Genomic DNA, 27,495 nt, shown 5'->3' with positions numbered 1-27,495 from the left:
CTACTGAACTCTGCTGAGAGGCTCCGTCTCCCGGATGAGCCACCGAAGAGCTTCATGCCGGCCTTGCCGCTCCAGTTCTGCTCCAATTACTTCCCTGCACTTCTGATGGTAGTCGTTCACCCAGTTACACTAGAGACAGGGAGGGGCATGACATTCAGGGTGAACACAGGACAGCTGGTGCCCTTACAAGTTATTATGTACTGCCAAAGACATCCATAGGCCCTTGCACTCCATGGGATTGAGCTGTTAGGCTGGGATGGGATCCTGTCCCAAAAAGACAGACCTCTAATACATGGAAGTGACTTGTAAATTGGATGAGGGTAAGAACTGCAGCGATTTGTCATGGGTTTTTAGAGGATCCAAGGCTCAGTTCAGCTCACAAGTGTTTAAAACCACTGCAAATCACTGCCTCCAGCAAGCCAGACTAGCTACCTTGGCACAGACCCGAAAACGGCTTTGCAAATTGGTGAGCAACGCAGTTGTGAGACACAGACTGCCCTACTGATCCGAGCAGGTAACCCTGCAGCACATCTCTGCGCTCCTCACAGTCCTCTTCAGAAACAGGAAACGCAAACTGGATTATCTTTCAGAACAGGAGGATGGGTTCAGGCAAAACAAAGGGTATGGTAGGAAAAGCGAATGAAACATGACACAGTGAAGGTAGTGGGAGACCTAGACAGAACGTTTAAGAGTATGAAGCTATTTAGGAAATAAACGCTGCTCAGAGCCTGTATGTACTGCAGAATGAGGTGTGGCCAAATGGGTTGGTCACGAGTAGACACAGACAACACAGGACAGTCAGTCACAGTCTCCGGGGAGACAGCAGGATCCTCTGACAGAAGCAAAATAAGGCAGGAGTAGGAAAAGAGGAGAGATGATAGTGGCAAATGTCCTGTCAAAGGAACTATCAAAACAACATAATCAGAGGGATCCTTGCTGCCTTCATCATAGAATAACTGAGATTAAAAGACCCTCTGGAGAGCTCGTCTAGTCCACCCTCCCACTTGAAGCTGGATCAAGTTCAAAATTAAGTGAGATTGCTCAGGATTGCTCTCAGGATCTGTGAAACGGAACAGAGGCCAGGGGTTCTAGTGAACAGAAGAGGACAGTTCTCATACAAAGAAGGCAGTGCAAACCTACAGTTTCACTTACCTCTTTTTGTGTCAGCAAATGAACATCAATCATTTTTGTCTGGATTGGAACCAGGGTTAAGGGTTCAAAAGTCAGGCTCCCTCTGTTTTTGAAATTGTACTGCAGCAGAAAGACAAACAGGGTTGTCAGTTTTTAGGAACAGCTTCAGCCAGACCACGCTTATTCCTCAGTTTGTGTCATCACTACAGAAAAACCCATATAACATTCAGATGAGAGGGTACCAACTTACAATAACATCTTCCTTATAGTTCAAGCAGAGAATCTCAGTATAAACTTAGTTATTTCTTTCAACGGTCACTTTTTAAAGGCCATGTCACAATTGTACAGGACACAGCTTGATGTCTATATGGTCATTTTCATTTTGGCATTTCTAAAAACATCACCCTGCCAGACTGGCAATTATGTCAAAATCTGTCTGTAGTTTTGTTTCTACTGCCACTGAGGACTCTCTACCAGAGAAGTAAATCCCGACTTGAGCAGATCAACGAACTCTACAGCAGTGGCTCCAAGGGGCTGAATAAAGATGCTTCCGGTCTTTGACATCCAGACAGAAAACGTTTTAAAACTACTCTCACACACATTTCAACCTATGGAAACTCTGCAGAAGCAGAACTGTCTTCTGTGCCCCCATTAGCAAGGAAGACTTAGAATCGGTCTTCTCCAAAGCAGGGTTTTGGAGACCATGAGGATTGAGAAGGATTCAACCGTCTGCAGCACGGCCCCACCTCAAGTTCCAGTAATTTAAGTTTTATAGCTTGGAGAAAAGGTGCATCTTGAGCAGGGCATTCACCTTGGTTTCGGCAGGGATCACCAGGACAACATTTTCTATTCGGATCCCGAAGGACCCATCTTCATAATACCCAGGCTCTGCAGAAACAGACAGTAATTAACTAAGCCACATAGCTGCGCTGCGCAAATACTTACTCCCTACAGCCAAACTTCCCCTCCACGGCTTTAGTCCACTGAAGTCACTAAGCAATCTTGACATCAGGCACCCACAGAGGCAAACAGATTTCTGACTTTACTTAATCTGCACAGAGGCCCGGAGCAAGGTGACAGCAAAAGTCCTCAAAAAAAGGAGAAACAAGACAGACAGCCCTCGAGCTCCGAAAGTCTCCTTGCAAGTCAAGGGAGAGCACAGAGTACATGTGTTCCAAACACCAGAAACTCTGAAAATACTACTGTCTTTATGAAAGGCAGGTGGGTAACCCCTTCCTCAAAACACTTATGTCAGAGAGTGCTCTCCTGACCCCTGAGAGGACTTTGCAGCCCTGAAGTCAGCAAACCCCAGCAGGCTGTTAATTTACTGCTGGAAGAGTAAGACATGTAAAGATTTAACAGCTGCCTCAAATAGCCCTCAGCAAAGATGGGATTAGCTCCTGAAAGCCTGGTGTCCACCTTGTACCACAGCCAGCTCTTCCACGGCAGAATGGGAGGCAGCATGCCAGAGCTGGGCTGGTCAGCAGCACAGCCCTGCTGAGATCTGCTCTGCAGAGAGCAGGACACAGGCCGGCAAAGATGCTTTACGGAAGGTGAAAGAGCTCAGATGAGCGGCTTTACCTACAGAGATTAAATGACAATACAACAAACTGAGGAGGCGGGAACAGAATTTGTGATCCCATCTTTCCTTCACACCATCGTCAGATTTATTCCCTCTGCATCTTAAAAAGCTTGGTGCCCCCCCCCTAGTAACCAGAGAGAATCAGCAATGCTAAATACCATCAGAGACAATCATTCCAGCCTCCAAGGGCTCATCTGCAAAGGTTTTGTAGCTAATACCGCAAGGACCCTCATGTACGTTTAGGAAAGAGCCAACTCCATGTCCTGTCCCGTGCAGGTAATCCAAACCACAGTCCCACAAGGCAGAGCGGGCAAAGGAATCTAGAAGGTGACCTGCAGACCAAGGGGAAGAGACAGATATGGAGAGAGAACGTGATCAAGTCAGGGTCCCTCAGAGTTGCTGATAATCACACTGAAGGCTCAAACCTGGAAAACATGCAAAAGAAAAATCCCAAATACACAAAAAAACCCCACCCCACCCTCAAAAAACAACCCACCACCAACCAAAGCAAGTCAGTGGGTTGTTAGCAGTTACAGGGATGATTTGGCAAGTCTGACAAGCCCTTTCTCGACTACAGAGCCCCTCTCTCTCCCTCCTGTTACACAGCTTTTCCATAGATGGTCTTTAACAGAAACACTGCACTGCCACTTGCACCACTGGGGTTTTCAGGAAAGAACCCGGTGGTCAAATTCTGGTCTCAGATTTCAGCACCTTCCTTAAAGGCAGCTGCAGTAAGTGAACTCAAGGCAGAAGACCTGCCGGTTGTACTTGGTAAACTAAAGAGCCAGACTTCCTGCCTGGATGGACACTCATTTCAGATTGTTTCAAACAGAATGGAGAGAATTTCTGTTGCTTCCATATGAACCGAGCCCCCGTGTCCAAGTTCAGACAGCCTCCAGTTTCCCTTGGGACTTCTCGAACCACTACACAGCTGCTTTTTCCTCACTTATCCAAGAATGCAAACTGGAGAAAACTCTAAAAAGAGGCCTCTTTGTGCAAGGTGTCTGATCAGGGAGAAAGTAGCTCTGCAACAAATTCACCAGAGGTGAATGTATGTCACAGCGTCTCCTGCACAAAATCAAAACAGCTCTTTTGTGTGTCATTTTCCCATGCTGCTCACTGATAAAAGAGCTTCCACATTAACTGGAAGAGAAATAGCCAGGTCTTTTGAAGCTGGAAAGCGACCTCTCCCTTTGATAGGGCCATGAGTAAAGCATAAAGATGACCTCCAAGCACAGAAAGACCACAGATGTGTTAGGGTGCCACTGACTGATGAAAGTCACTATCACCCTAGAACCAGAGCACCCTGAACACCCTTCAGACTTCCCCCACCCCCCTCAGAATTTTCAGCACTGGTTGATGCCAAGAGAGAAGGCATGAGTAATTGAGTATCCAGAATGTTGTGATGGAAACAGACACAGTTACACCAGCATCTGCCTAACACATCTGGACCTGTCAACCATCATGTTGCTCTCACACCACTTAATGGTTTTTCAGAGGTCACTGCTGTGGTTAAAACACACCAACCTACCTTTGGTTCCATTTGGGAAGATGGCTGCACTCACAGCTATATGTCCCTTCAGGACATAGGTGAAGCATTCCTGTCAAAGAAATGTGTGCCATAAGTAAACAGGGAGAGGCAAAACTTTGTCTTCCCCAGGAGAGGAAGGAAAGACTGCATCTTGTAGCAAATTGCAGAGGCTCTGGAAAGACTTGTTCATGTTTTCCTATGGCTGGCAATGCCAAAGCAAACCATGAGCAAAAAGAGTTTAAATTACCCTGAAGATCTTTCTCTGCTAATTATGGAGAGCGTGTCACGAACTCAGACTGCAGGTTTAGCAGCAGGATTCACCTGACCTACATGACCGATTTTCTCTGTGGCTGTAGTCTGACTTCCTGAGCATACCCTACAGCATATTTTCATCACTGAGTGAACTATAATGATGAAAACAGTTTTAATTAAAGAAGCAATTTAAAATAAACAAAATTACACTACTGAATTTCCAACACAGACCTCTTCATGTAAGTCTGAGACTGGTTTATGATATGGTACACTAGACACAAAACCACTGCTGCAGCCTTGCATTAGACACTAAGCTTTGCAATAAAATAAATCCCCCAACTCCCATGCTGGACAAGCCAGTAATGTTTATCCTCAGCGCACTGGTTTTATTCTTTCTTAGAGGAGACACATCACTTTTCAGATGAGAGGTGTGCATTTTAAAATAGAAGGGTGTCATTCTCTAAATCACTCAGTTTATACTTTGGAAGTCTGGCAGTCTCCTTTTCAGCCTTGATCAAAATGCTGTCACATACTATTAAATAAATGATAGAACATTATATAGCAATGGGGCACATTGTTACAGATACTTAAACAAATGAGCAATAAGGGTCGTATCACAAACCACACTGAGATGCCAACTTACCTTTTCATAGGCTGATGGTGTGCCAAAATGCATTGTCCTGGTCACATCTGTGGTACCATCTCTTCAGAGACAAACAAAGATGCAGGAAGCAAAGGGATGCGAGAAAAAGAAAGATCAAAGCGAGAATGCACAGAAAATCCAGTCACGCTGCAGCACACCAACCGAACTTGTAATTGGGTAAAGTCAGCTGCTCTGTGCTACACCAGGCTGATGATGTAACAGTTCCTAATCTCAAAAATTCCTGAACACACATGTCCCAGATGTAGCAATAATGATTTACAATGCAAAATGTTATCTTTCATCTATACGTATCCCAAAGCTCCTCACAAATTACAATCTAAATGGCTCATATAAATGATGCTAATTTGAAGTTTAGCAACTGGTACCTGTCCACTGAGAACAGAGAAGGTCAAATTTAGTCTATTTGTATAGAAGATGATTCATCAGCAGCTTAATAACCTACTTCTGCACAAATGACAGCCACCAGCTCAGGAAATGGAAGTGTAAGGCAGTATGGTGTCCTTCTCATCCTCAGGATGTCTTGTGCTAAGATTTCTAGAAATTATCCAGGCTTTAGGTAGGGGTTATTTGAGATGTCAGAAACTGGCTCCAAGTTCCTTCTACAAATATCATTTTGAGCCTGCTGTCAAAACCACAGAGGCCCTTAAAATAACAATTTCCCTTTTGAAACCATCACTCCTGTGCCTACACTTCTCCCCAGCACGCACAGGCCTTGGTCACAAAGAACTGACGGTTTAACTTCTCAGCAGGGACAAGCAGAGCGTCCCTGTCACAGTGCTGTGGTAAGTACCACTGATGTCCAGCTTACATTGTATTCAAAGGGCTGCTTTTCATAGTGGCACTAAGGAAATCGTTAATTAGGCCATCAGAGGGGAGGAGAAAATCGTATCAAAGGATGTCTGTATGGCTCTTTTACAAAGCTCTTCCTAACTGACATAACAAAAAGGCACAGCTCTGAAGACAAAGCTCATCTCAAAGGAACAGCCAGGCCTGTCCTGCATCTTTCTGAACAAGCCTCTTCTCAGCTATTTACACTGGTTAAAAACATCACTTCTTTCATTTCCCATGGAGTCAGAGCTCCATAGTAAACAGCTGCAGAGACTGAGGCTGCTGAATGGCACTGAGTGAGTCAACAGACATGATGCCTTCCCAAAAACACACCCTGCACCCACCATGATGAGAAACCCTGCCTCCAAGTCTCCCTCTGGAAGCCCATCACAGGGCAGTGCTGTCCTGCTCCTTTGCCCCACCTTGTTCTGCCTTCATCATCAGTCAATCCTGCCCACGTCCCGGCAGGGCAGGTGCCTCACTTGGCTGTGCAGGCAGCCCAAGGCTAAACCGGGGCAGTCAGGGCTGCTCCCTGTTCCTGCAGCTCCAACACCCACGTGCCAGGTGAGCAGAGCTGCAGCAGACAGAAACATGCACCACCAGCCAGAGCACGGCTACCATCACACTGGTAACAGGACTCTGATGGGAGCTCCACCTTTGGATCTCGTTCCCCACCCGAGAAGGCTTGTCAGCAGCCCTAGCCTGCTGTCCTGAGCTTCGCTCAGGGCCTCCTGTCATGGATCATTCACCCACTGAGCACTTGGCTATACTCAGAACCCCACAAACTTCCCTCCAGAGAGGATACGACGAGCAAGCTCTCTGTGAAACGGCACCGTGCTCAAAACTACACATGCCATGCTTGCCACAGCAACTGCGAGCTGACCAGGCAGGGGGTTCAGCACCATTCATCCCACTCACTTGTACTGCGCTCCCGAGTCCAGGAGGTAGATCTCGTTCACAGACAGCGTTCTGTTGGTCTCAGGAACTGGCCTGTTCAGTTAAACACAAAGTTTTTTGTTCCACAGTTTTAAGGTCTCCAGCTCATGTCTGCAGTCCAGAAACCATATTAAGGGCAAGCTTGGATGTGTCAGCTCTGATTTCTTGTGGCAGTGATGGAAATCCTACACATGCTGAGCCAGGGATCATACAGAGAAGTGTATTTGTCTACAGTAAATAGCACTACAGTACAGAGAACAGCTTTATTGCTTCCAGCAAAACCCTCAACATCTGTTCCTGGACACACTTCAGAACAGTTTGCACTTCGTACTCGCCCTTCCCAGACTTCTACCCCCAAAATAGCCCTTTTCTATGGCCCCTGAGCAGATCAGCATCATCATACATGCATGCTGCCAGCAGGGAGAGATCTTTATTTAGTAACTGGAAGCTCTGGTGGAATAAAGCAAGATGGCAATCAACAGTGACATCTCCTCTCTGGATTATTCTCTACAAAGAAGCTAGACAGCTCACTCCAACTATGTTTGCTGAAGAATGAAAGGAGAAGCTGTGTTTCTCTTACTTGTAGTGAATGATGGCTCCATTTGGGCCTGTACTTGAGATGGTCGCAAAACTCAATTCAACAAAGTCTTTCTGTTGGCTGAAAGAAAGGATTGTGATCACTACAGCACAAACGAGAAGAGTACACCAGGCACCTGGAGTGCCCCAGCCTCAACTTCACATCCCCTCAGCCTGGAAAGCCCTCTGGGCAAGCTCACTCGGGTAGAATTGTACAGATCCAAGCCCTGCCCTCCCAACCATGTGGAAAACTGTTTCCCGTCTCTACCCTTTCATTACAAAGGGAAAATTCACCATCCAGACCACCCAGGGAAGAGATGTCCTGAACAATTTCTTCTTTGTTACTTATTTACTCAAAGGCATTTGTAGAGGTCCTGTTGATGTACACATGGGAGTATCTCGCATTACAAATGGTGCTCATTCTCCATCAGAAGAGGAGGAAATGTAACTCTTACATCAACTCCTCTGTGGTAAGAAAGCAACTGTCTCATGTTTAAGTGTCCTAATCTGCCATACTCCTCATTGCCATCTCAAAAGTGGATAGGATCCAGTGGGCCGGGACTTGTGTCTCCCAAAAGACCCAGTTCTTCCCCAACTCTTTAAGCATTCAAATAAACCCTGTAGTAATGGTTTGTCCTCAGGTAAAATACATCTGCAAGTGAGCTGATTTCTAAAGAATAAAATAAAAACACCACTCAAACATCCTCACAGAGGATTTATTTTTTACCTGCGAAACTCCTCTGCTTTGTCCGCAGCGATTATTTCTGTCACTGTTCCCTTAGGAACCTAGTGGGCACAGATGTAGGTTGAATTAGCACACCGACAAGGGAAGAAAGTGCTATATGCTTATGCACTGGGCCTTGCCAGCGCATTATGAAACCCAGCCTTGAAGTGGCCTCTTTCCAGGTTTTCTGTCCTCATTCCTCACTAATGACAAACACAAACCTAGCAATATTGTGCAGGGCATGTGACAAGCAGGAAGCAGAGGAGGTCAGTCACAGCAAGATTGCTTAACTGGAAAGAGTTAGTGCCGGATTAACTTCACAGAGATAAGTACAGAGGTAACATCTCACAAGGCAACATCTCTTCCCGGACAGGTTACACTATGTTTAAATGGTTTTCTCCAACAACCCATGGGATTAGCAGAATTTTTATGCTTTTAAGTCAGAAATGGAAGCAGTTGCAGGAAAAACAAAGGATCTTAAATATTACTTTAGGCATGTGATGAATTAAAACCTGTGTCACAACTTCCCCAGGACGGGACAACAGGGAAAGGGAAGCAAGAGCTAGGTCTCATAACCGCTGAGGCAGACTTCTTGAGGTGCTGCAACATGTCAAAAGGCACATTCTGGAAGTCATCAAGCCGCTTCCATAGGTAAAGTCAATGAATTCAGGCATGCGGTAGCACAGAAGGACAGTTTAGTAAGCTGCTGTGTAACACCTGGCACTCTGCACCTTCACTGTGCACTTCTAACCCAGAGCGAAAAAGGAGTAATTTGTCTTTAGCCCATTTTCACCGCACAGGGGCATGAGTGACCCTCTCCATTCATCAATGGCAAATCTGTCCATACTGACAGACAACACTGATTATCATGAGAGTAATTCCAAAGTATTGCACCAAACGGGATATTATTTCATGATTTATACTACCAAACCAGCACAAGATGGTATTAACACTATATTAAGCCTTTTCAGGTCATTTATCCCCTGTTCTGGCTTGGGTTTGTGTAAAGTAAATGGGAGGATGCTTAAAAAATAAAAAAAATCTTTCAGCCTTGGATGGAAATATGATTGAAATTCCACCCCAAAAAAAAAAAGAAACCACAAATAAAACCCCAAATGTTTTCCCACCTTTAGCAAAAACACTATAAAGACTATCAAAAAGTTTATTCTAACAAAGAATTTTACCTAACAATAAAGTCTCTAAGTTAAAAAAAATAATACACTACCTCTTTCTCCAGCCAGTTGAAGAGCTCACACAGGGCAACAGCATCTTTAATCTGTGTTAAAATAGGCACATAAAAAAGGAATTGAGAAGAAAAAAAAGATTTGTCAAGTCTCAGTACAGACAGTTTTTGATGTAAAAGGATTTGACCTGCAAGTTTCAGAAACACAGACTAAGAGATGATTTAAGAGGTCTTTCCAGGTTCTGCATCCCATAATTAATACAAGCACAGGGAATGTATCTGGACAATTAAATAAACAGTAATAAAGGTTTACTGCTGGGAAGCATCTTACTATGAAAAATTACCAAGAACTCAGCAAAATACTGGCTTTACCCCACACATGACTTTCAAGTCTCTTTTGCTTCAACACACAAGGTCTTGCATTTCAGACTGTGGAAGTTAACCACAGGACACATCTGGTGATGTGACAGGGGAACATGCCCCTTGGGCACACTGTCACACAGCTTCTGGCTCCTCTCTTGTCTGATGATCCCCATTTTCCTTCTTTTCTTTCCACATGCTTGCAGCATGCAGGAACAAGAAGTGGGAGACAAGTGTACAAGAGCAAGGCACAATTTCATCCTCAGGTGACAAAGCGTCTCTGCTCACTACATGTATTTTTACTTCCCTTAACTAGCAGGGAAAGAAAAGCATTGAAATAGAAAGTAGCAGTTTCCAAGAAACGAGAAGAAAATATGGGACGATCTCAGAATTGCCAGCTCTGCTTTAACTGGCACATTTCTCCTGTTGTGAAAACTGCTGCTTGAAAATTAATGGGAAATAAAGAAGAGAAAACTTCAGCCCTGGGCAGCCTCCTTGCTGGAAAATATGAAGCTTCCTGGAAAATCAGCCTTATATCCAGAGTGTTATGATGGTGCCACAGAAACAGAGTGCTTTGAGAACACTGGCTGCTTCTGAACATCTTGGCCTGTGTTTTGCCATGGGTCGAAGAATTTCTCTGTGTTCTTTAGGCTGTGTTTATCCAAGTGATAATAATCTGAAGACTCCACTGAGAAAGACAACGGAACGAGTAAAGGGGAGAGGGCCCTTTGAGGGCCCATACACTAAACAACACTTTGCAAGCCTGCACGGTCTTCCAACAGAGCAGGGCTGGTTCCTCATGTTATTATAATTGTTGTTCTCCACTCCAGGGGAATGCTAAACAAGCAAAAAAACTGCTCCAACAGCAGTAGATGTCTGACAGAAAACCATTTTTCTCCTGCCATCCAAATTCTTACTTGCTTTCTAATCCAAAATACTAAAACTGAAAGGAGAATGTAATTTCTTCCCCTAAACATAAAGCAAACCTCGTGCCATGTGCGTGGAGGCTCTCAAGGCTTCACTTACATGTGCTCTTCTCATGCCTTCTGTTTCCGATGTGTTCTTCACAGCTTTTGCAATGCAGATGGGGGTATACGGGGTGAGGTATCGGTAAGCCTGCAGCAGAAGGACAGGGATTACTTGTGGATTAGTCAGACTACATAATCCTACAGGTTTAATAACTCAGCCTGGCCACAGCTTGTACTTTAGCAGCCTCTCTCAACCCTCAGTGCTGTCAGATGCTGGTTACCAGCAGTAGTGTGTTGGGGAAAATAAGAGGAGAAATGGTCCCTGACTGAAAGAACAACAGCCACAGGGAAATCCAAGGAGCTGAAGTGTCAACCACTTGTCGAGGGTGAAGATCTGGATATCCTAAATACCATGCATATCAATGCCTGAGCTATGGGCTTCCTGTCGGTGCTGTACACGAAGGGCCCAGAGACAGCCAAGGTGTCCCAGGGACTCAGATGAACTTAGGCAGTGCAAAGACCTAAACAGTCACCTTGGCTTGTTGGCCTGCTGTTACACTCAGGCAGCAAGGAGCAAAGGTTACCCTGCCCAGGTACCTGGAGTTGAACCTGGAGGGCCCCCCAAGGGTCTGGCACCTCCAGCACTGAGTGTCACCACTTCTAATGATCGGCAGCTCTGACAAACACACCGTGGGCCCAAGAAACACAGAAGGCCTTTGCAAAGCTGAGCTTTAGATGCTGTCCACTTCTGAAAGGAGCTTGCATGAGTGCTTTGAGACAAAGTTTGCCTGTGCCCAGGCAGGGTGGCCCTGTGTGAATAACTAGTACAAGATCCCTTACCACCGTGCACTCCCCAAACACCAGCTGTCCTTCGATAAGCAGGAAAGCGGACTGGTTCTGAGCACTTCAGAAATTCACCAACTGAGGTGACTTGCCCACGTCTCATCACACTTGGCCTCAGGAGAAAGAACAAAAGCAAAGTCTTTTGCCCCACAGTTCTCTGCTCTACCCATTACCTATCAGGAGATGGAGCCTACACAACCACAGCCTTAGCAACATGTAATTTGCCTGTTCTCAATGCACCAACATACAAATAAACACCACCCAAATCCATGGGAAAGGCCTGGCAGACCATCAGCAAAGACCAATTTCACACAAATCCCACAGGCTTACCATTTCCAATTTCTTAAAAATAGCAAGACATTTACCTACATAATGCAGAAACTAAAGTACTGAAGAAATCACAAGAAAGTTAGGAAAGTCTTTTTTATCAGAGTCAGGACAAAACTTCCCAATGGTCAGATTCTTAGATAGATTTGCCTTTTACAGATACTGGTAGGTTCCATTAATCTCCTGTAAAAAGCATATTTACACACAGCTGTAGGCAAACCTATAAAGGGTTTGTAGATCTGTGTTTAATAATGGACTGGATTTTTGCCAATGCCAATATTTGGCTTTGATGGAGACAGACAGTAGATGGATTTCCAGCACTGGGTTTCTTCAAAGCACCCCAGGCCAGTTGCTCAGCTGGTGTAAAGTGGTGTAGAGATGGAGAAAAATGCCCAGCATGAGCAACTGGGGAACCTTTGGCTCTTTCAGTGACTCTTAAGAGGGTTTTAATCAAGACATTTCAGTCTTTCCTCTCCTGCTCTCTACTGCACACAGCTCCTTGAGGCAGGGACTCTCCCATTGCATACAGAGGGCACGTAGCACTGTAATGACTCAGCATCAGTCAAAACTTACAGTGCTAAAGGGGTAAATAATGTAATCACAACTCACACCATTCCTTAATCCAGGTCAGACCTGCTGTACTTCTCCAGATGGGTGGTCTGCATAAATCATCTACAGCACCTTACCCAAACTGGTGTTAGTCCACTGACTCCAACTACAACACAAGGGGTATTCTACTCTGAATTCCAAAGAGCAACACCAATTTATCCTGAATGCTCCACAGACTCTACGCTTTCTGCTACCCTGAAAGAGAGAGAGAGTGGGAAAAACGTCAGTATTCTACATTAAGAGGCCATTTGCACCTAGAAATGGATTGATGATGTCAGAAGATTTAACCCTGGGCAAGGGCAAAAAACTGTCTTGCTCAGGTACGTCTTGTTGGTTTTTAAAAGAAAAAAAAAAAAACATACAAGGCAAACTGCACATATCCCTCAGGTCAGTGCAAAGGCACAGAGGGTCACATCCCATACTAAAGGGATACTTTGAAAGCAGCAATACTTTCCAGATCTGGTTGATTTTACCATCTGTCCTGATGGCACCAAGTGCAATGAAGCTATTAATGTATATAAGTGAATGTCATCGCTGGAGAAAAATAATGTATGGCTCCTGTTATTTTGGCCATGAGAGATGAAGAGTTTAAGCAGACATTTTTGTGAGTATTAAATTGTGGCAGCCTGGGGATACACAAACAGACCCTGTGTCTCCCAAAAGAAAATCCCAAGAGCAAAGCTGAGACCCCTCTCAAAAATCCTGTGTACAAGAAAAGCCTTCAGGCTCCGTGAGTTAGCTCTGCTGCCATGGGTAGGGCTGTATCATACATGCAACTGCAGCCCAGCCATGCAGTATATGAAACAGGCAGGAGATCTCTGCCTGCCTGGTGAAGGCAGAAACCTGGTGGTGGCTGAATGCAGACTTGCAGCCAAACACTTTTTACAATTTAGTTCTTCCTTCAGTGACCCCTTTGTCTGAGCCCTGTGATTTTCAGGTGGGAAGCCTGGACTGTTTAGTAACCCAGCACAAGCAGAGTCTGTTCAGTGGGTCTCATCTTCCAAGGCAACATCTGAAAAATATCCACTGGTTCCTGATTCCCAGCCATATTCACTCACAGTATCTGTTCGGTTCTAGGTATCTCTGTAAACTGGATGGCATTCCAGAGAAGGTGATCTCTAGGAAACAAGAGATGTACACACAGTGCATGGAAACCAGCTTATCTGTCTGTGGTTGCTGCTGTGTCCTTACCCGAGTTATCTCCTTTCTGACTACTGGCACATTAGGTGGACTGCAGGACTCCCTGAGTGCCAAGTTCAAGTACAAGGGTAAGATACAGCAGGTACAGCTGTACAGAAATTATTGTGATGCTACAACTGTCCCTCAGCAGATGCACACACTGCGTGGACAAGCAGTGTCTGCAGGTTATCTGTGTCCTCACAAGGTTCCCTGCTGCAACAACTCTGTCACCCTGTCTCTCCTGTCTTCAGTACAAGACATCACATATTCCCTGATACCCTTAAGCCACTGAAATAAGAACTGCTTCAGACACTCAGATCAAGCCCCCTCCTGAAAGTCCTGCTCAACTTTCTTGCTTCAGTTTCTGCAAGTTTCCAGCTCTTACTGCTGGTCCACATAAGGCTGATGCTCCAGCCGTGGGCACAGTGACCCGAGTTCACCCTGCTCCCGCTCTCCCTCCCCTCTCTCACTGTACTTGCCTTATCTTAAGCTGACAGTTCTTTGGGCAAATCGGCTTAGCGAGTTGGAAGGGCAGCTCCAGCAAGAGCAACCCCAGCATTAACAACCCCTCGGTGCCTCAGCACGGCTGGATCCCTTCCGCACAAGCTCCAGACCGCATCGTACTTTGCAAAGGGGAAGCTGAGGCCAGATGCCCTCATTAACAGTGCTTCTGACCACGCTGAGCGGAGAGAAGTATTTTCCTTGCAAGGGCCACTAACCTTGGGAATGGCCTCAGTCAGAGCGTAGCTGGCCTTGTCACTGAGCCACACTTTCTCCTTGGGTGAGAGGCCTGCACCAACAGCCTGCAGCTCCGACAGGATAGATCCGTAAGGCATCACCTGGATTTTAAACTCGGGCTCCAGCGTGGAGTCAAGCTGTAAGTGCTCCCTCACAGCCGGGTCCATCATACGGTCACCATCGATGAAGAGCCTGAGAAACAAATCAGACAGAGCAGAGAGATGGGACCACACGTGACAGTGGCTGGAGTAAAGGAGGGAAGGAGAAACCATTCTAGTGACATTACAGGGAGAAAGGAGTTTGTTAATTATGCCCTATACTTTGTCTCATATTGTTTTAACCCCTGGCCTTCATGCAGCTTAAATCATGCTTTGAAACTAAGATGTACCACCCTACTGAGACGAAAGGAGCCGACAGCATTTTTGTTTGTATGACACATTCAAAATGCCTGCATCCCATCACTGCGCTTCAAGCAGGAGAGAGTACCAGAGGCAAATAATGGCCATTCTCTAATTTTTAAGGGCAACATCTGGAAATGGAAAAGCTACTGTTGTTCTAAGTACCACACTATTCTTGCTTTCACTGAACTGGAAAGTTCAGCTCAATCTTCCCGTACAATCTGTACTCACTCAGCCAGGTTTTACCTCAGATGCATCTCGCTAGCAGCTTGGAGATGCCTCTAAAAGCCTTGTATTTGCTGCAGCTCGTTTTCAGGGCAGTCACAGGAAAGAAGCCTTCTGTCATAAACCAGCCCTGAAACTTTTTCTACACAGTCCCTGCAGCTTTGCGGTGGCTTATCAATAACATTAGAGAAAAGTTTTCTAATGTCCAGGCCAGCGTTGGTTCTTGCCCACATTTCACCCAGGGCTCCGAGGGCCCTCCACGTTATCTTAGGGTGACAGACAGTGGGGTCAGCCATCATGCCCAAGGTCACCCACCAAGTCAGCCAAAGTGCCAAGAAGCGCAGCACAGCTCTTGGCTGCCTCTCTAGCTCTGATCAGGGGAGCAGAGTAATTAACAATGAAGACAAAAGTGCTCAGAGAGGACATTAAAGCACCCAAGCGTAGGCATTTTGAAAAGACAAATGCTTTGCTAGAACAGCTCTCCCACAGAAAAATGCATCTTGGGGAACAGAAGAGGGGAATACAAGCACCTGATTGTGTTCATTCCTATGACGGCGTATGCAAAAAACACAGGATTGTACTCAACATCAGAGCCTCGGAGGTTGAAAAGCCCTGGAAAATAAGAACGCCAAGAATCACAGTCCTGGTTCATCTTTTGCAACATTAGAGAAAGCCAAAAGTAATCTTAGCAAAACACAGTCAAGCAATTAGTCGTCACGGGTGCAGGTCATGGGCCCAGCTCCCACCCAGCTGTCCCACGTCCTGCTGCTTTTCCAGCAATTCCAAGTTTTTGCCAGGAGATGGCACCAGAACTGCAGTTTAAAGACTTCCATCGCGCAAGGAAATTGGGGTTTGACTTCTAAAGAAGGGCTGGCTTGGAAGGAAGCAGGTACAGGCAAAAAAGACAAGGATATGTGTAAAAAAAAATGTAGTGTTTGCCCTTCCTGCTCTGTGCAATGCAATAAAAGCTCACTTCTCACAGCCAGAAGACTTCAAAGTTAAAGTTAAATTTCATTCCAATCCTTCTTTTTATACTTGAGGGAATAGGGAGACACAACAGGCAAGACTAAAATACTCCAAAAAGGCCTCTCATTTGGGTTCCTCCAATGTCTCAGACACAGACTGCATAATCTCAGTTCTTTTCACAAAGATTTTATCCCACACAACTCCAGGCAAAGTCCAGAGGGGAAGTAGATGTTCAGCATCTCCAAACTCCTGACTTTAGGGTCAAATAAAAACCCCAGGGTATCCAATTAGCCAAATGAGTTATTCAAGGCAATAAGACTAGCCAGCAGGACAGCTGGGAAAAGAACCAACATATCCTAAATCACAACCCAGCACTGTATTCATCAAACTGTGCAAATTCTGCCACGAAAGTAAAAATCTAGTTTGATTCTCCCCAGGGAAGGAGTAGGTCACTTGAAAGCAGGAAAGAGCCACAAAGAACTCTTTACTGGATGGGTACAAAATGCCTTGCTCAGCTGACTCACAGTGCAGTAAGGAGGCAACAGCCTCCTCTGTGGCTCTCTTTCTATCCCCAGAAACCTCTCTGGAGTGTAATACAGGGAATTGAATTAGATAAAATTAAAGACAACTTCCGAAATCAACCAGGCACCCAGCAATAAGCTTCCCTCATGACCTACTCTGGTCCATCTTAAAACCCTTGATTCATAACCGAGCTTGGTTTAGCTGGAGACATTTAATCTGCAACCGCCTCGGGACACCAATTTATCATTAATTTAATTGGAGATGCGCCTGAAAAGGTGAGACACACAATCTCTGCTCACACAGGCCTCCCCAGGGAGGAGTCATATTCACCACTCTCAGAAGTACTTCTTTCATGAAACAAGCTCTTTGCGCAGCGTCCCAGATCCAGGAGAGCCCACGGACCTCAGCAAGCCAGCTTCACCCAGGTGCCAGAGACGTTGCGCCAGCAGTGTTGGAGCGAGGAACACACCACCTCAATTTCTACCTTTGCAGATCAGACACGGGGCACAGGCATTAGCAGCCCTACAGCCCCACCGCAGCAGTCTGCACGCTGGTGATTCTGCATGGAGGATACACAGCGCTAGTAACAACAGTCCTGGGGAAACGACTGCTGTTTCTGGCCGTTCTCCCTTCCCACACACTGGGCTGGGAGCCAGGGTGTGGAGACCTAGTCATCCTGGGGCCCCAAACATGGAGGGGACTATTTAGTGGGACCCTGGGTTGAAATAAGCAGGAAATACAAGTTGAGCCCTGACTTACTGGTTTTAACCAAAGGATTTGCCCAACACTGAGGAAGTAGAGACTGACTTAAAAAGTCCTGACAATTAGGAATATCACTGAGTGCCATGCACCCCACCCTTGCCTTATGTATACAAAGCCACAAGTTACATTGCTTTGTTTACAGCCCAGCCTCCACAGCAGAAAACAGTCTCCATCTTCCCATAGGGTGAGGCAGCATCAGGATATTTTACAGCCAGAATATCTCAGAGGTCTTTTTTTTTTTTTCTGCCTCCAAACTGCCTCAGGCTTTATATATATAACCTTCTTTTCCCTTTGCCTGGGCTGTTTTTCAAAGGTGGTGATTTGTTACATTTCCTGGGCCAAAGATGTACTCGGGAGCTGCACTGGTGTAGTAAGGCACTGTGGAGAAATACAGGCACGCTGTTCGTGACCTGTTACCACCACTGCGCTTGATACAAGTCGACTGACCCCTAAAAAACACACTGTCTGTCATAAGTACCTCCCAGCCTGGCAGGGTTCTTCCTTTCCAAGGCAGGAAGGACATTTATTTTGTAGGAAGAACTGAGAAAGGAGGTGCAAAGACTTACAAGCCACTTCATCCAAGGCTGTTACCACAAACCACAGGACTTTCCTCTCAGCCATTTTCGAACGGAGGGCTACGATTTTGTCTCTCCAGCTGACCCCTGCAAAACACAAAATGAAAAGCTACAGCCACCAGCTTTACTGGGGATGATGATGTAAACACAGACCGATGCACTGGATTGTGGAGACACCCAAAACACACTGTGCTTGTGCTCCTCACTCCTTTCTAGTAACTCACATGAACTATCTCAAATCAGCTGCCCTCCAGACATCCATGGATTTGTTTGGGAATTATCTAGCCTCTAGCAAATGGTTATTTGAAGTTTTGAGGACAAAGGACTCATTAACTAAGGTCAGAACACCTTGACTGACACACAGTGGATCATATTGCACCGCAGTTGTGTTTTTCTCACTACTTTGTAAGAGGAAGGGGCAATAGGGCAGCAGAAACAGGCTTTGTCTATTGGGAGTTAAGCTTCTCACCTGTGTAACTCAGGTCGAGTGTGATGAGAGGCTTGCAGGGACGCTGAGGGCACTCTGTCCAGATTGTATTGATCAGGTTTTCTTTGACAGGCACAAGGTCGTGGCCAGCACTTCTCAAGGCTTTAGACATCCTCTTCCACTGGTCTGCCAAAGGGAAAAGAGTCAAGAGCGATGGCTTTAAAGAACACACACCAGTTCAACAATGGCACCGTTCACAGGGGGCAAACTCAAGAATCTGAGTCTCCTCCTTTCCTTCCAGCCTCTCCTTCTTCCCATTCCCTTAAAAAGCAAAGCAAAAGCTATTGCAATTAGAGTTCCACAAACGCAGCTGCTACAGCCAGCAGCAGGCACAGAACCTCGTGCTTGAGCTGAAGATCTGCTCCAGCTAGTAGACAGAAATCACTGGAAGAAGCCAATCCAGAGGCTGCCAAAAGGGTGTCCTCTACCCTAGTGCAGAACCATGCTAGATCTAAGCTAGATGAGAGACAAGACGGGTTTCCACCCAGCCATGAGACTGATCCTCAGTTCATCTGAATGAAGAAAATGTTTCCTCTTGCACCACCAGTGACCTCTGGGCTGGGCCCCACATTCTGAAGCATGAATTGGTGGATACTCGTCCACCTGATACAAATGGTACCTCTCCAGGAATGCGCTTCCTATTGGGAAAGCTGCAGAGATGCTGAGACCACCAAGCAGGAGTAGCAGCATGAGTTTTGCCTGGGCGTTCTGGCTCACACGCTGGCCAAGGCATTCAGCAACTTTGTACTGAAGTGCCCATGACAAGCCACAGCACAGACAAAAGGAGGTGGACTGGGACTCTGCTTTTCAGGTAAGGTCACTGCAAGCCCAGAGAGCAGTCCTCATCCCTTGTGTTCTGGGGTCAATGCACTGTTGTGGAGCACTCATGATACATGCCTAAAACCAAAATCCAACGTGTTTTGCATAAGTGTCTAACCCACCACCCCATCTGGACTGTAACACGGTTAGCTGCATACCATCGCACAACAGCTTAGCCACAGAAGCAAGGAAGCAAAATCTAGTTGCCCAATCCAGAATTATAAAATAAAGTAAAACCAACCAGCCGGAATAATGAAAGGGTCCACTCCCACCTTCGAGCCTTCCGGGAGGACACTCACTAGCCAATCCTCCTGAGTCGGTGTATCTTTCAGACCTCCATAAATTTAAAAAAAAAAAAAGAGGTTCAAAGAAGCAGTTATACTGAAGCACCCCCACGCTACCCAAAAAGTCCAAGCTAATGCATCAGATACATCCACTAATTAATGTCTAGACCTATGGGCAAGAAGAGTCACAGGACACGAAAGCAGGAGCTTTAGTCTCTCCAAGATGTCCCTAAGCCCCTACATGATGAGGTATTCCTACAGCCCCAGCTGTAACAGGTACAAAGCGACCACACAGCCTGTGACTGATCTCTGTTTATCAGTGAAGCAGTACCCCAGCCTCCTGCATACCCATTTTCATGAGTGTCCAGTTGCTATCCATTTGATGTGCAGCTTGCAGAAAGTAGCGTCCGTCTGTCCACATGGCTGCATGCTGTTCAGTTACTATGGCAGTACCTAGGCAGGATGGCAGAAAGAAGCAGTGATTTAGAGGTGGGCAGCTGCCATGCAGAGACACAGACAGCAGGGGCAGGGTTTGAAATGCACCCCAATTCCCCAAAAGGCAGCGCTGCTCACTGTTCAGAAGTTAGTCCAGTTTCAGTGGACATATTCACTAGTTTCCCTGCACTAAAACATTCCAAATTCTATCAGAGGCAATATGCACACAGATGTAGCTGAATTAATTGCCTCTGATGAATTCAACTTAAGCATATCTCAGCCAGTCAGTGGAACTGGGTAAATGGGGCTTTCTAAACCTTCTGTGACAGAGACTGTGGTCTCCACTTGGCTGTTGTCACAGTAACAGATAGTCTACATCCCTGGATTCCATCCCATCTTCTTACGGGGAGGAAGCCTGGGCTCTGGCCATCCACAAGAGACAGCTGTTCCTGAGCTAGGAGACATGGGTATCACTCCCAGCTGTCAGCTGCACACCTTTCCCAAACATTACAGCTCTAGCAGAGATGGCTGAACAGGAAATACCAACATAAACTTCTGCTGGTTTCAGTGTCTGTCCCATTCCACTGACTCCAGAGGGAGGGATGCAAGCAGACAGCTGAGGGGCAGTGACATCTCAGCAAGGCTGCTCTTCCCCTGACGATTCAAAGAAAAAAAAAAACAAACCATGGCACAAACAGAAACTGAATCTCCAAGTCGTCTTAGTCTCTGCATCCTCTGTCACCAGAAACTGAAGCCCAGATTAGCAGAGCAGAGTTTCCAAATATGAACTTATTGTCTTCTACCAAACTCCCTCAACACAAACCTCATTTTAAGCTGCTTCAGCCTCAAAAGATGAAGCAAGAAACACAAGGTGGGTCCCTGTGTGAAACCTCACTGATTTGCTGAGTGCTAGGCTGGGAACACAGACCTTCCAAGTGCATAACAAGGGCCCAAAACAGAGAGGAGGTTATGAAGAGGCCATGCAGAAGGCGTGAAATTAACACAGGATTCATGTTATCCATTAACAGCAGCCTGCAGCCCTGGATTTATCACCTTCCACATGAGGTCCCAGAGTAGTTCATAGGAACTGATGAATGGACCCTCCGAACACCCAGGTAGCAGTATTTATTAAAACAATTTACTATCTGGGAAGCGGGGGAAAGACCTCAGTAGATCGAAGTGACTTTCCAAAAATCACATAGCAGAGTAAATTGCAGAGCTTAGGGTACATCTAGGGTAAAAACTAGGTCTCTTGAAACACAGACCTATCCTACAGCCAAGAAAACATCCTGTCTCTGCAAGATAAGCAAACTTTTCCACAGCATTCAGTTTCCAAAAGCAGCGTTTCTGGCCCTGGCTGTGTTTAAACAGAAAGGCTAGTTGAAGTCCATCTACTATTCACCCAGCCCAAACAGGCAATGTAAAAATCTGTTCATACTGGCTGCATATCAAAAGAAATGACCGTAAGTTACAAGCACCACATTAAAGAGTTAACAGGATTTTACTTTTCAAGAGGTTCATTCAGGGGTCAAACATTCTCTGAAAACTTGTTATTGCGCTGATATTACATAATTCCAGTGGGTAGCCAAGACATAACTCTGCAGATGCTGAAATGGGAAGAAAACAGTCCAAACATGCTAGATAGGTTTCCTTTTCCATCCTGCCTCTACGCCATGAATGAGACTGTTTCTTTACAGGGGTATTATGCACATTAGCAAGAACCCAAGTTCTGGAAAGGTACCTGCAGAGCCATCAAATCCAGAGATGAACGCCCGTCTGCAATCACAGGGTGCAATGTACTCACTCTAGAAAACAAGAGGCAGCAATTATTTATAGCAGCAGAGGAAAAAAAAAAAATCAGCTGATGACAAATACTTTGATAAGCTTTTTCTCCTAAAGAATGCCACAGAGAGAATGAAATGAGTTAAAAAATCCTGGGCTCTACTCCACTGGAACATTTAATCATCTGTGATTATATTGTATTTATGTCCAACTGGGCTTTTTTTTTAAGCTGCAGCACTTTGCTCCCACAAGCGCCTGTAAACACTGAAGTGCTTCAGAGTTTGCAGATGTTTATTTCACACTCAGCCTCCCCTTTGGGCAACAAACAAATGCTGCCTTTGAAGCTGCAATGTGAAAGGAAGAGAAACCAGAAGCACCTCTTGATCTTGGAGACCAGAGTAATCAGCGCATAAAATCTGTAAAATTCACTATCTCCAGTGAAGTCCCTCACTGGCATTTATAAAAATTCCTTCCAGACTTTCTTTTCCACAACAATGCTGTCAAAAAAAAAAAGTCATCAAGGTGGTAAAACTGTAAAAACCTTAACCCTTAGGACCTTTATAATTAGATGCTGAACCTCTCACTTCCTTGCCTGCTCAAAACACGACTGCACCAGAAACCAACAGACCATGGTTTGGTGGGTGAGAGAAACTGAAATCTACTAGTCTGTCCTCATCCCAAACCCACCACAACCTGTGTTTGTGGACACATCTGTTGGCAGCTTCACAGAAGAGCCTGAGAATGCACAGACACCCAACATCCACAGGAGCTGCTAAAATTAAAAGAACAACTGTACCTTGAAATGGCCCACACACCATTTATATGGGATCCCATTCTGGCAAGTTCGGAGGTCAGAACTGCTGAGTATGCCTGTTAATTAACCAGCACAACTCAGCAGATCAGCTTAATCCAGTCAGACAGTGCTGATGGTTGAGCTGCAAAACCCCTGGATTTGTACCTTACAAATGGTCTGAAACTGAAGTGTTCCTCTGCCCATAAAGTTTCTCTGCACCCAGCTGTGCTGTGGCAAAGGAAACATTTTAGGCACTGAGCTGAGAAATCACAGCCCAGTTCTCAGGCAGTTTTAGTTCCTACTGTGATAGATCCTGCATTTCCCTGTCTCTGCCCAGAGCTATTTTAAAATCACCTGATTGCTAGAAAAAACTCCCTCAGATGTGTTACTCCTCACAGATCTAAAGAAGGCAAAGGGTTCAAAGCACAGGAGTGAGTGAGAAGCACAAATCACAGCACCTGGGACCAATCCTTTATTTCTGGTCCCAGCCACCTCACCGTCAAAACCCCTCCAGAACAGCTGTGCCTCCCCCTGTCCCAGGAGATGACCTAGGCAGCAGCTACCACTGCTATTCATCACTGATCTTTTGAAACTGAGCCTTGGGACAGGAAAACCCATGGCCCAGAAAAGGATCTGACTGAGTAGCTTTTGCTTCTGGTTGCTAGGGAAGATTCCTGGGATATGTTTCCAAGAAATTCTCTATTTTATCCTACCACTAATGAAAGTCACCCCAGAAATGGAGCGTGTATTGAGACTACGGGTGCCCTCACCTCTGAGCCAGTCCAGTTCCCTGTGCCTCTTCCTGTCCAGCCCCACAGACATATGCTCAGCAGCTGTGGGGTGCAGAGGGGTCAGGATATCCACCTCGGGATGGGATGCTGCCCTCTGCATGCCTTGAGCTGATGGGGTGGATCCACCTCAGCCCACCACAGCACCACCATCACCACCTACCTCCTTTAAAATAACAACAGAAGCTGCAGCAGACAGAGAGGGCAAAGGCTTTCAGGGAAGAGAATCCAGCGCCTGTTGCCCGGCTGCCTGTCTCACAGCAGCAGGACAGAACGTGAAGGCAGAGCCATGCTGGACCTGGGGAGGATTCCCCATTTCAACATTTCCTAAAGACTGTTCAGCCTGTTGATGGCTCCAACTCCCACCCCTACATTTCTCAGCTCAAAGCTGGAACACCATCTCCCAGGGTCTGACACCTAAAGGGGATGATGGAAATTTCCCATTGTGGATCGTATCACTAAGTACATCTCAAATAACACCAGCAATTTCTCTTCCCCTGCTCTCAGTCAACACAGCAGAGATTACAGGCTAGTTAGCTTGTGCAGGCAAGCAATCTCACATTCATAGGAAGGGTTTACACTGAGCTCCCTACATTAACAGCACAGAACAGTGAAATGGATTAAACAAAAAAAAAAATCTAAAAGGAAAAAAGAAGTCTGTCAGTTTTATATCTGGTAAAAGCTGACCTAAACTAACAAAGACCTTGACTGTGTGGGAGATACCTCACGCTGTCCCATTCACAGTCAAATCCAGGGAAAGTTTTAAGAGTTTACAATGAGGCAGATGGGTTTTTAAAAGGGAGTACAAGGGATCTGGAGGGGATGATGGTTCATTCATCTGTCAGTCTGAATTCTTGCACACCCACCTGTTCTGTTCCATGCCGCAACCCCCACTGTGCAAAGATGAGCCCATGTTTTGCACAAGCTAAAATTACAAGGGGAACACCTGCGTACGCCACACAAAGTACAGACCACAGCACAGTCAGACAAGGTATTTCCCTGGGGCTTGTCTTGCAGCTCCAATGGCCTTCAACCTGGCCCTCCTTAGGCCTTTCACGTCTGCTTTCCACCACACCTGTCAGTCCTTGACATGCAGACAACACTGGGGGCTGCATCACGGAAACCTTCAGCTAAGCCAGGAAGAACCCCAAAAAAATCAGTGGGGCTTACCACCAGACCCTGCATGGTTGGGCCATTAACATGTTAAAGCTTCTTCTACCCTAATGTCAACCAAGATCAGGAATGAAAAGGGCAGCTTACTGCCCTTAGAGCTACGACACTGATGCCATTAAAGAACTCTGCTGTGTACCTGGAGAGAGGTCAGTATTCACTGCCAAAAACCTAACCCCGTTAGTAAGATCTGGAACAGGTCAGTGCAACCTGTGCACAAGCTGTCCCTTGCTTTATAACTCTGCCGACTCCTCGGCTCAGAACAAGCGTGTGTCAGAGGAGCCAGCCCTGAGCAGAAGACAGCACTTCTGCCAACCCAAACACGGGGGCCACAGCTGGGCAGGTGCTTCCTTGACGTGGAAGACCAGCCAGATCTGACCAAATTTGTTTTCACTGAGTCAAGGCCTTGGGGTGGAAGCCAGCCCCAGTTAAGCGGTGACTGGCTCCGGACTCAAGCTCTAATCCAAACAACATTCCCTGCCATCAAGAAGAAAGCTCCTCCAATCTCTGAATATTCCTAAATGGGCAAACTCCAGATTCAATGTAAACTGGGCGACTCAACATGAAAACAGATCCTGCATTTACCCCTGCAACACCAAAAGCTCAGACAGGCGTTTTCAACCAAACCACAAAGGCCTTGGTACCTTATTCCCAAAAGCATGGCATTTCACCCCTCCATGATCCCTTGACACCTCCTGCCACAAGATCCATCCAGCACTCACGAATGGAAGGAGGGGTCTTTGTACAGGCTTCAGTACACTTTGGGCTGGGACTGCCCTCCTTTCTCACCAGCCTTTGGAATACCCCAAGGAAAGTCTGCTTCTTCTGACTTCTTATCACCAGGGTCAAAAGTTTCAAAAATTAAAGCAGCCAACAGTCAGGGCTGGCTGCAAGAGCCACAAATCCAAGGTATTAGCAGCCTTGGTTAAGCCTGAGTAAGAGCCTAAGTAAGTGTTTGAGAGGCTCTGAACGTCTTTCAGCTCCTTACACAACTAAGCATGGAAAGCAAAGGATACAACTGGTGGCAAGCCTCCTGGCAACAATCTAACCAAAACCTTCTAGCCTTGGCAGGAAAAAGCATCACAGAGCTCAGAGCTCAAACATTCCCAGTGTTACAAAGAGAAATTAGTCAGCACATTGCATCAGCAGGGTCTATCAGCATCAGTCCAATCCAGGGGTTCCTTTGCAACCTCGAAGGGAATAAAGTTTCCACCAGTCTAAACTCTGTTTCAATACCACAGGAGGGAAAGCCCTCTTTGTTGACAAGTCCTCTGATGTGAAGCCCAGGACAGCCTCAGGAACAGCTCAGAGAGGCAAGGACAGCAATAAGTAGCTTGGGCTGTGGGGAGGAAACGGCTCGAGCCACCAAAAGCTTGGGTATCATCAAACCGCAGTCTTCTGAGTCATGGAGGGAGCTGCCTAAGCCAAATCTGACTGCAGGGCTGTAAAGTTCTTATTTGCGTACAGGAAACAAACCCTTGCTTGGAACACGGGGAAGCTGCAAATCTCGGCTCATCACAATTTACCTGGAATCAGTAAGCCTGTTCTGGGATCAACAGACTTCCGCCAATGCCTGAAATTGCATCAATTCCCAAACCTCGCAGACAAAATCCCGCACTAGCTAGTCAGGAGGCGCCAGAATCAGCAGCTTTCAGTAATCGTTTCCATTCAGATAGATTCGCTCTGCAGAGAAACCTGACCGACTCGCCTGGCAGGAAATAGCAACATGGGGTTCTCTGCTTAACTGCACTCTGTCAAGGAAAAGAAAGCAACAGAAAAACCCAGAAGTCCTGAGGGTCACATTCTTCAACTCACATGACAGCCTTTAACGTCTAGTGAAATGAAACCAGAGTTATATATGGACAGAGGCAGCTTGAGGCAGTAATGCAGCAGACAATAGCAGCTGCAGAAAACGCCTTCCCTCTACCTGCCCAAGTTTGGATCCCCCCAAGAGGAAACACGATGCTGCACATATGGTCCCAGGGCACAGGCAAGTCTGGACCCAGCTCACCCCAGTGCCAAGTCAAGGGCAAAGGTTCCGTTTCAGTTGCATTTTGCTCCTGTGCACCCTGGGGTAAAAGGGAGCTTTGGACGCGAGCCAGGAAAGCTTCAGGTCTTTTGTTTCCTGAAAATGGCTGATGAGGGAAAAACCCTTAGCAGTTCTTGCGTCTCCTACCAGAGCGAACAGAAGAGTGAAACTAGCCTATGATCAGGCAGGGGAGGTAAAAGGCAGTTCAGGAGTTTAAAAAACAATGTCACGGACCACAGAAATCTTAACAGTGGAAGCAGCATGCAAGAGTTACCACCACGGGCTACCACCCTGGGCCCAGGTTTGCCTCCTGTCTTCAGTGCACAGAACAAGGTGATGCTGAGCAGCATCAAAAAGGAAGTGTCGTTCCGGCCTGTTCCTTCCCTACTGCTCCAAAGGCCCCTCTGCATGGGATCTGGAGGGCTTTAGCCTTCCCTCCAGGGGACAAATTCCAGCAAGAACTGGATCAAGCAAAGTGAAAGCTCTGCAACTAATCCTTCGCCACCTCCCTCAAGAGTATGTGTTGATCAGGAGGTACTAATGGGGAAATTAAAGCCCAGGTAATGCCTTTTACTCCCCCAGTAAATCCATTCTTCCCAACATCCAGGACAGGGACAGCAAGTGCCCTAGCAAGCCTCTTTTTTGCAGCATGAGGACCCGGGAGACAATCTGATGAGAAGTTGATGGTGGAACATCCACACTGATTTGTTGCAAGAACATAAAAACCTCAGTCTCCTGAACAGACTCCAGAAATTTTTTCCAGCGTGATGTTTCTCAGATTACCCAGGCTTTTATGCTAGAAGCATTAAAGCAAGTGAATGAAGGATGATTTTAGTCATCCCCAGCTTTTATTTTTTGCAGGGAAGGAAAGTGCAATCTTCCCATCATCCATTCATACATACCTGGTGGGCATCCCCAGAGGGCACTATGTAGGCTTGAACAGGCTCCTGGACATACTTGGGACTCTTCATCACCTGCCGCAGTTGCTTCAGCAGCTCTGTTGTAATTTTTGGACTCATCTTCCTCCCT

The 27,495-nt window shown here is 46.3% G+C and overlaps 1 protein-coding gene across 1 annotated transcript; it reads right to left on the bottom strand.

Moving 5' to 3' along the window:
- On the bottom strand, positions 1-27,495 carry XPNPEP1 (X-prolyl aminopeptidase (aminopeptidase P) 1, soluble). The gene is made up of 19 exons (XM_010150026.1): positions 27,369-27,495; positions 21,646-21,709; positions 19,818-19,922; positions 19,427-19,519; positions 18,349-18,492; positions 17,871-17,966; positions 15,585-15,666; positions 14,413-14,623; positions 10,794-10,883; positions 9,450-9,500; positions 8,228-8,286; positions 7,505-7,582; positions 6,907-6,978; positions 5,140-5,200; positions 4,245-4,314; positions 2,872-3,045; positions 1,943-2,019; positions 1,153-1,251; positions 1-129 (listed from the first exon to the last, which is right to left on the bottom strand). Exons 1-19 carry the CDS (start codon positions 27,483-27,485, stop codon positions 1-3), a joined length of 1,872 nt encoding a protein of 623 aa, XP_010148328.1. The 5' UTR covers positions 27,486-27,495.

The sequence above is a fragment of the Eurypyga helias genome, unplaced genomic scaffold, assembly GCF_000690775.1.
Source record: "Eurypyga helias isolate BGI_N326 unplaced genomic scaffold, ASM69077v1 scaffold39504, whole genome shotgun sequence".
NCBI classification, from domain to species: domain Eukaryota; kingdom Metazoa; phylum Chordata; class Aves; order Eurypygiformes; family Eurypygidae; genus Eurypyga; species Eurypyga helias.
Note: the sequence above shows the minus strand (reverse complement) of the source record. Positions and strands in the feature narration are given on the sequence as shown.

What these genes read in the sequence shown, in the direction of transcription:
- XPNPEP1 (XM_010150026.1), bottom strand. Translation starts at nt 27,485, where the DNA reads ATGAGTCCAAAAATTACAACAGAGCTGCTGAAGCAACTGCGGCAGGTG. An exon ending in GGAGCCATCATTCACTACAA is followed by an intron (nt 6,979 to 7,504) that starts GTAAGAGAAACA and finishes TTAACTGAACAG; the next exon opens with GCCAGTTCCTGAGACCAACA. An exon ending in TGGAATGATTGTCTCTGATG is followed by an intron (nt 2,020 to 2,871) that starts GTATTTAGCATT and finishes CTGTTTCTGCAG; the next exon opens with AGCCTGGGTATTATGAAGAT.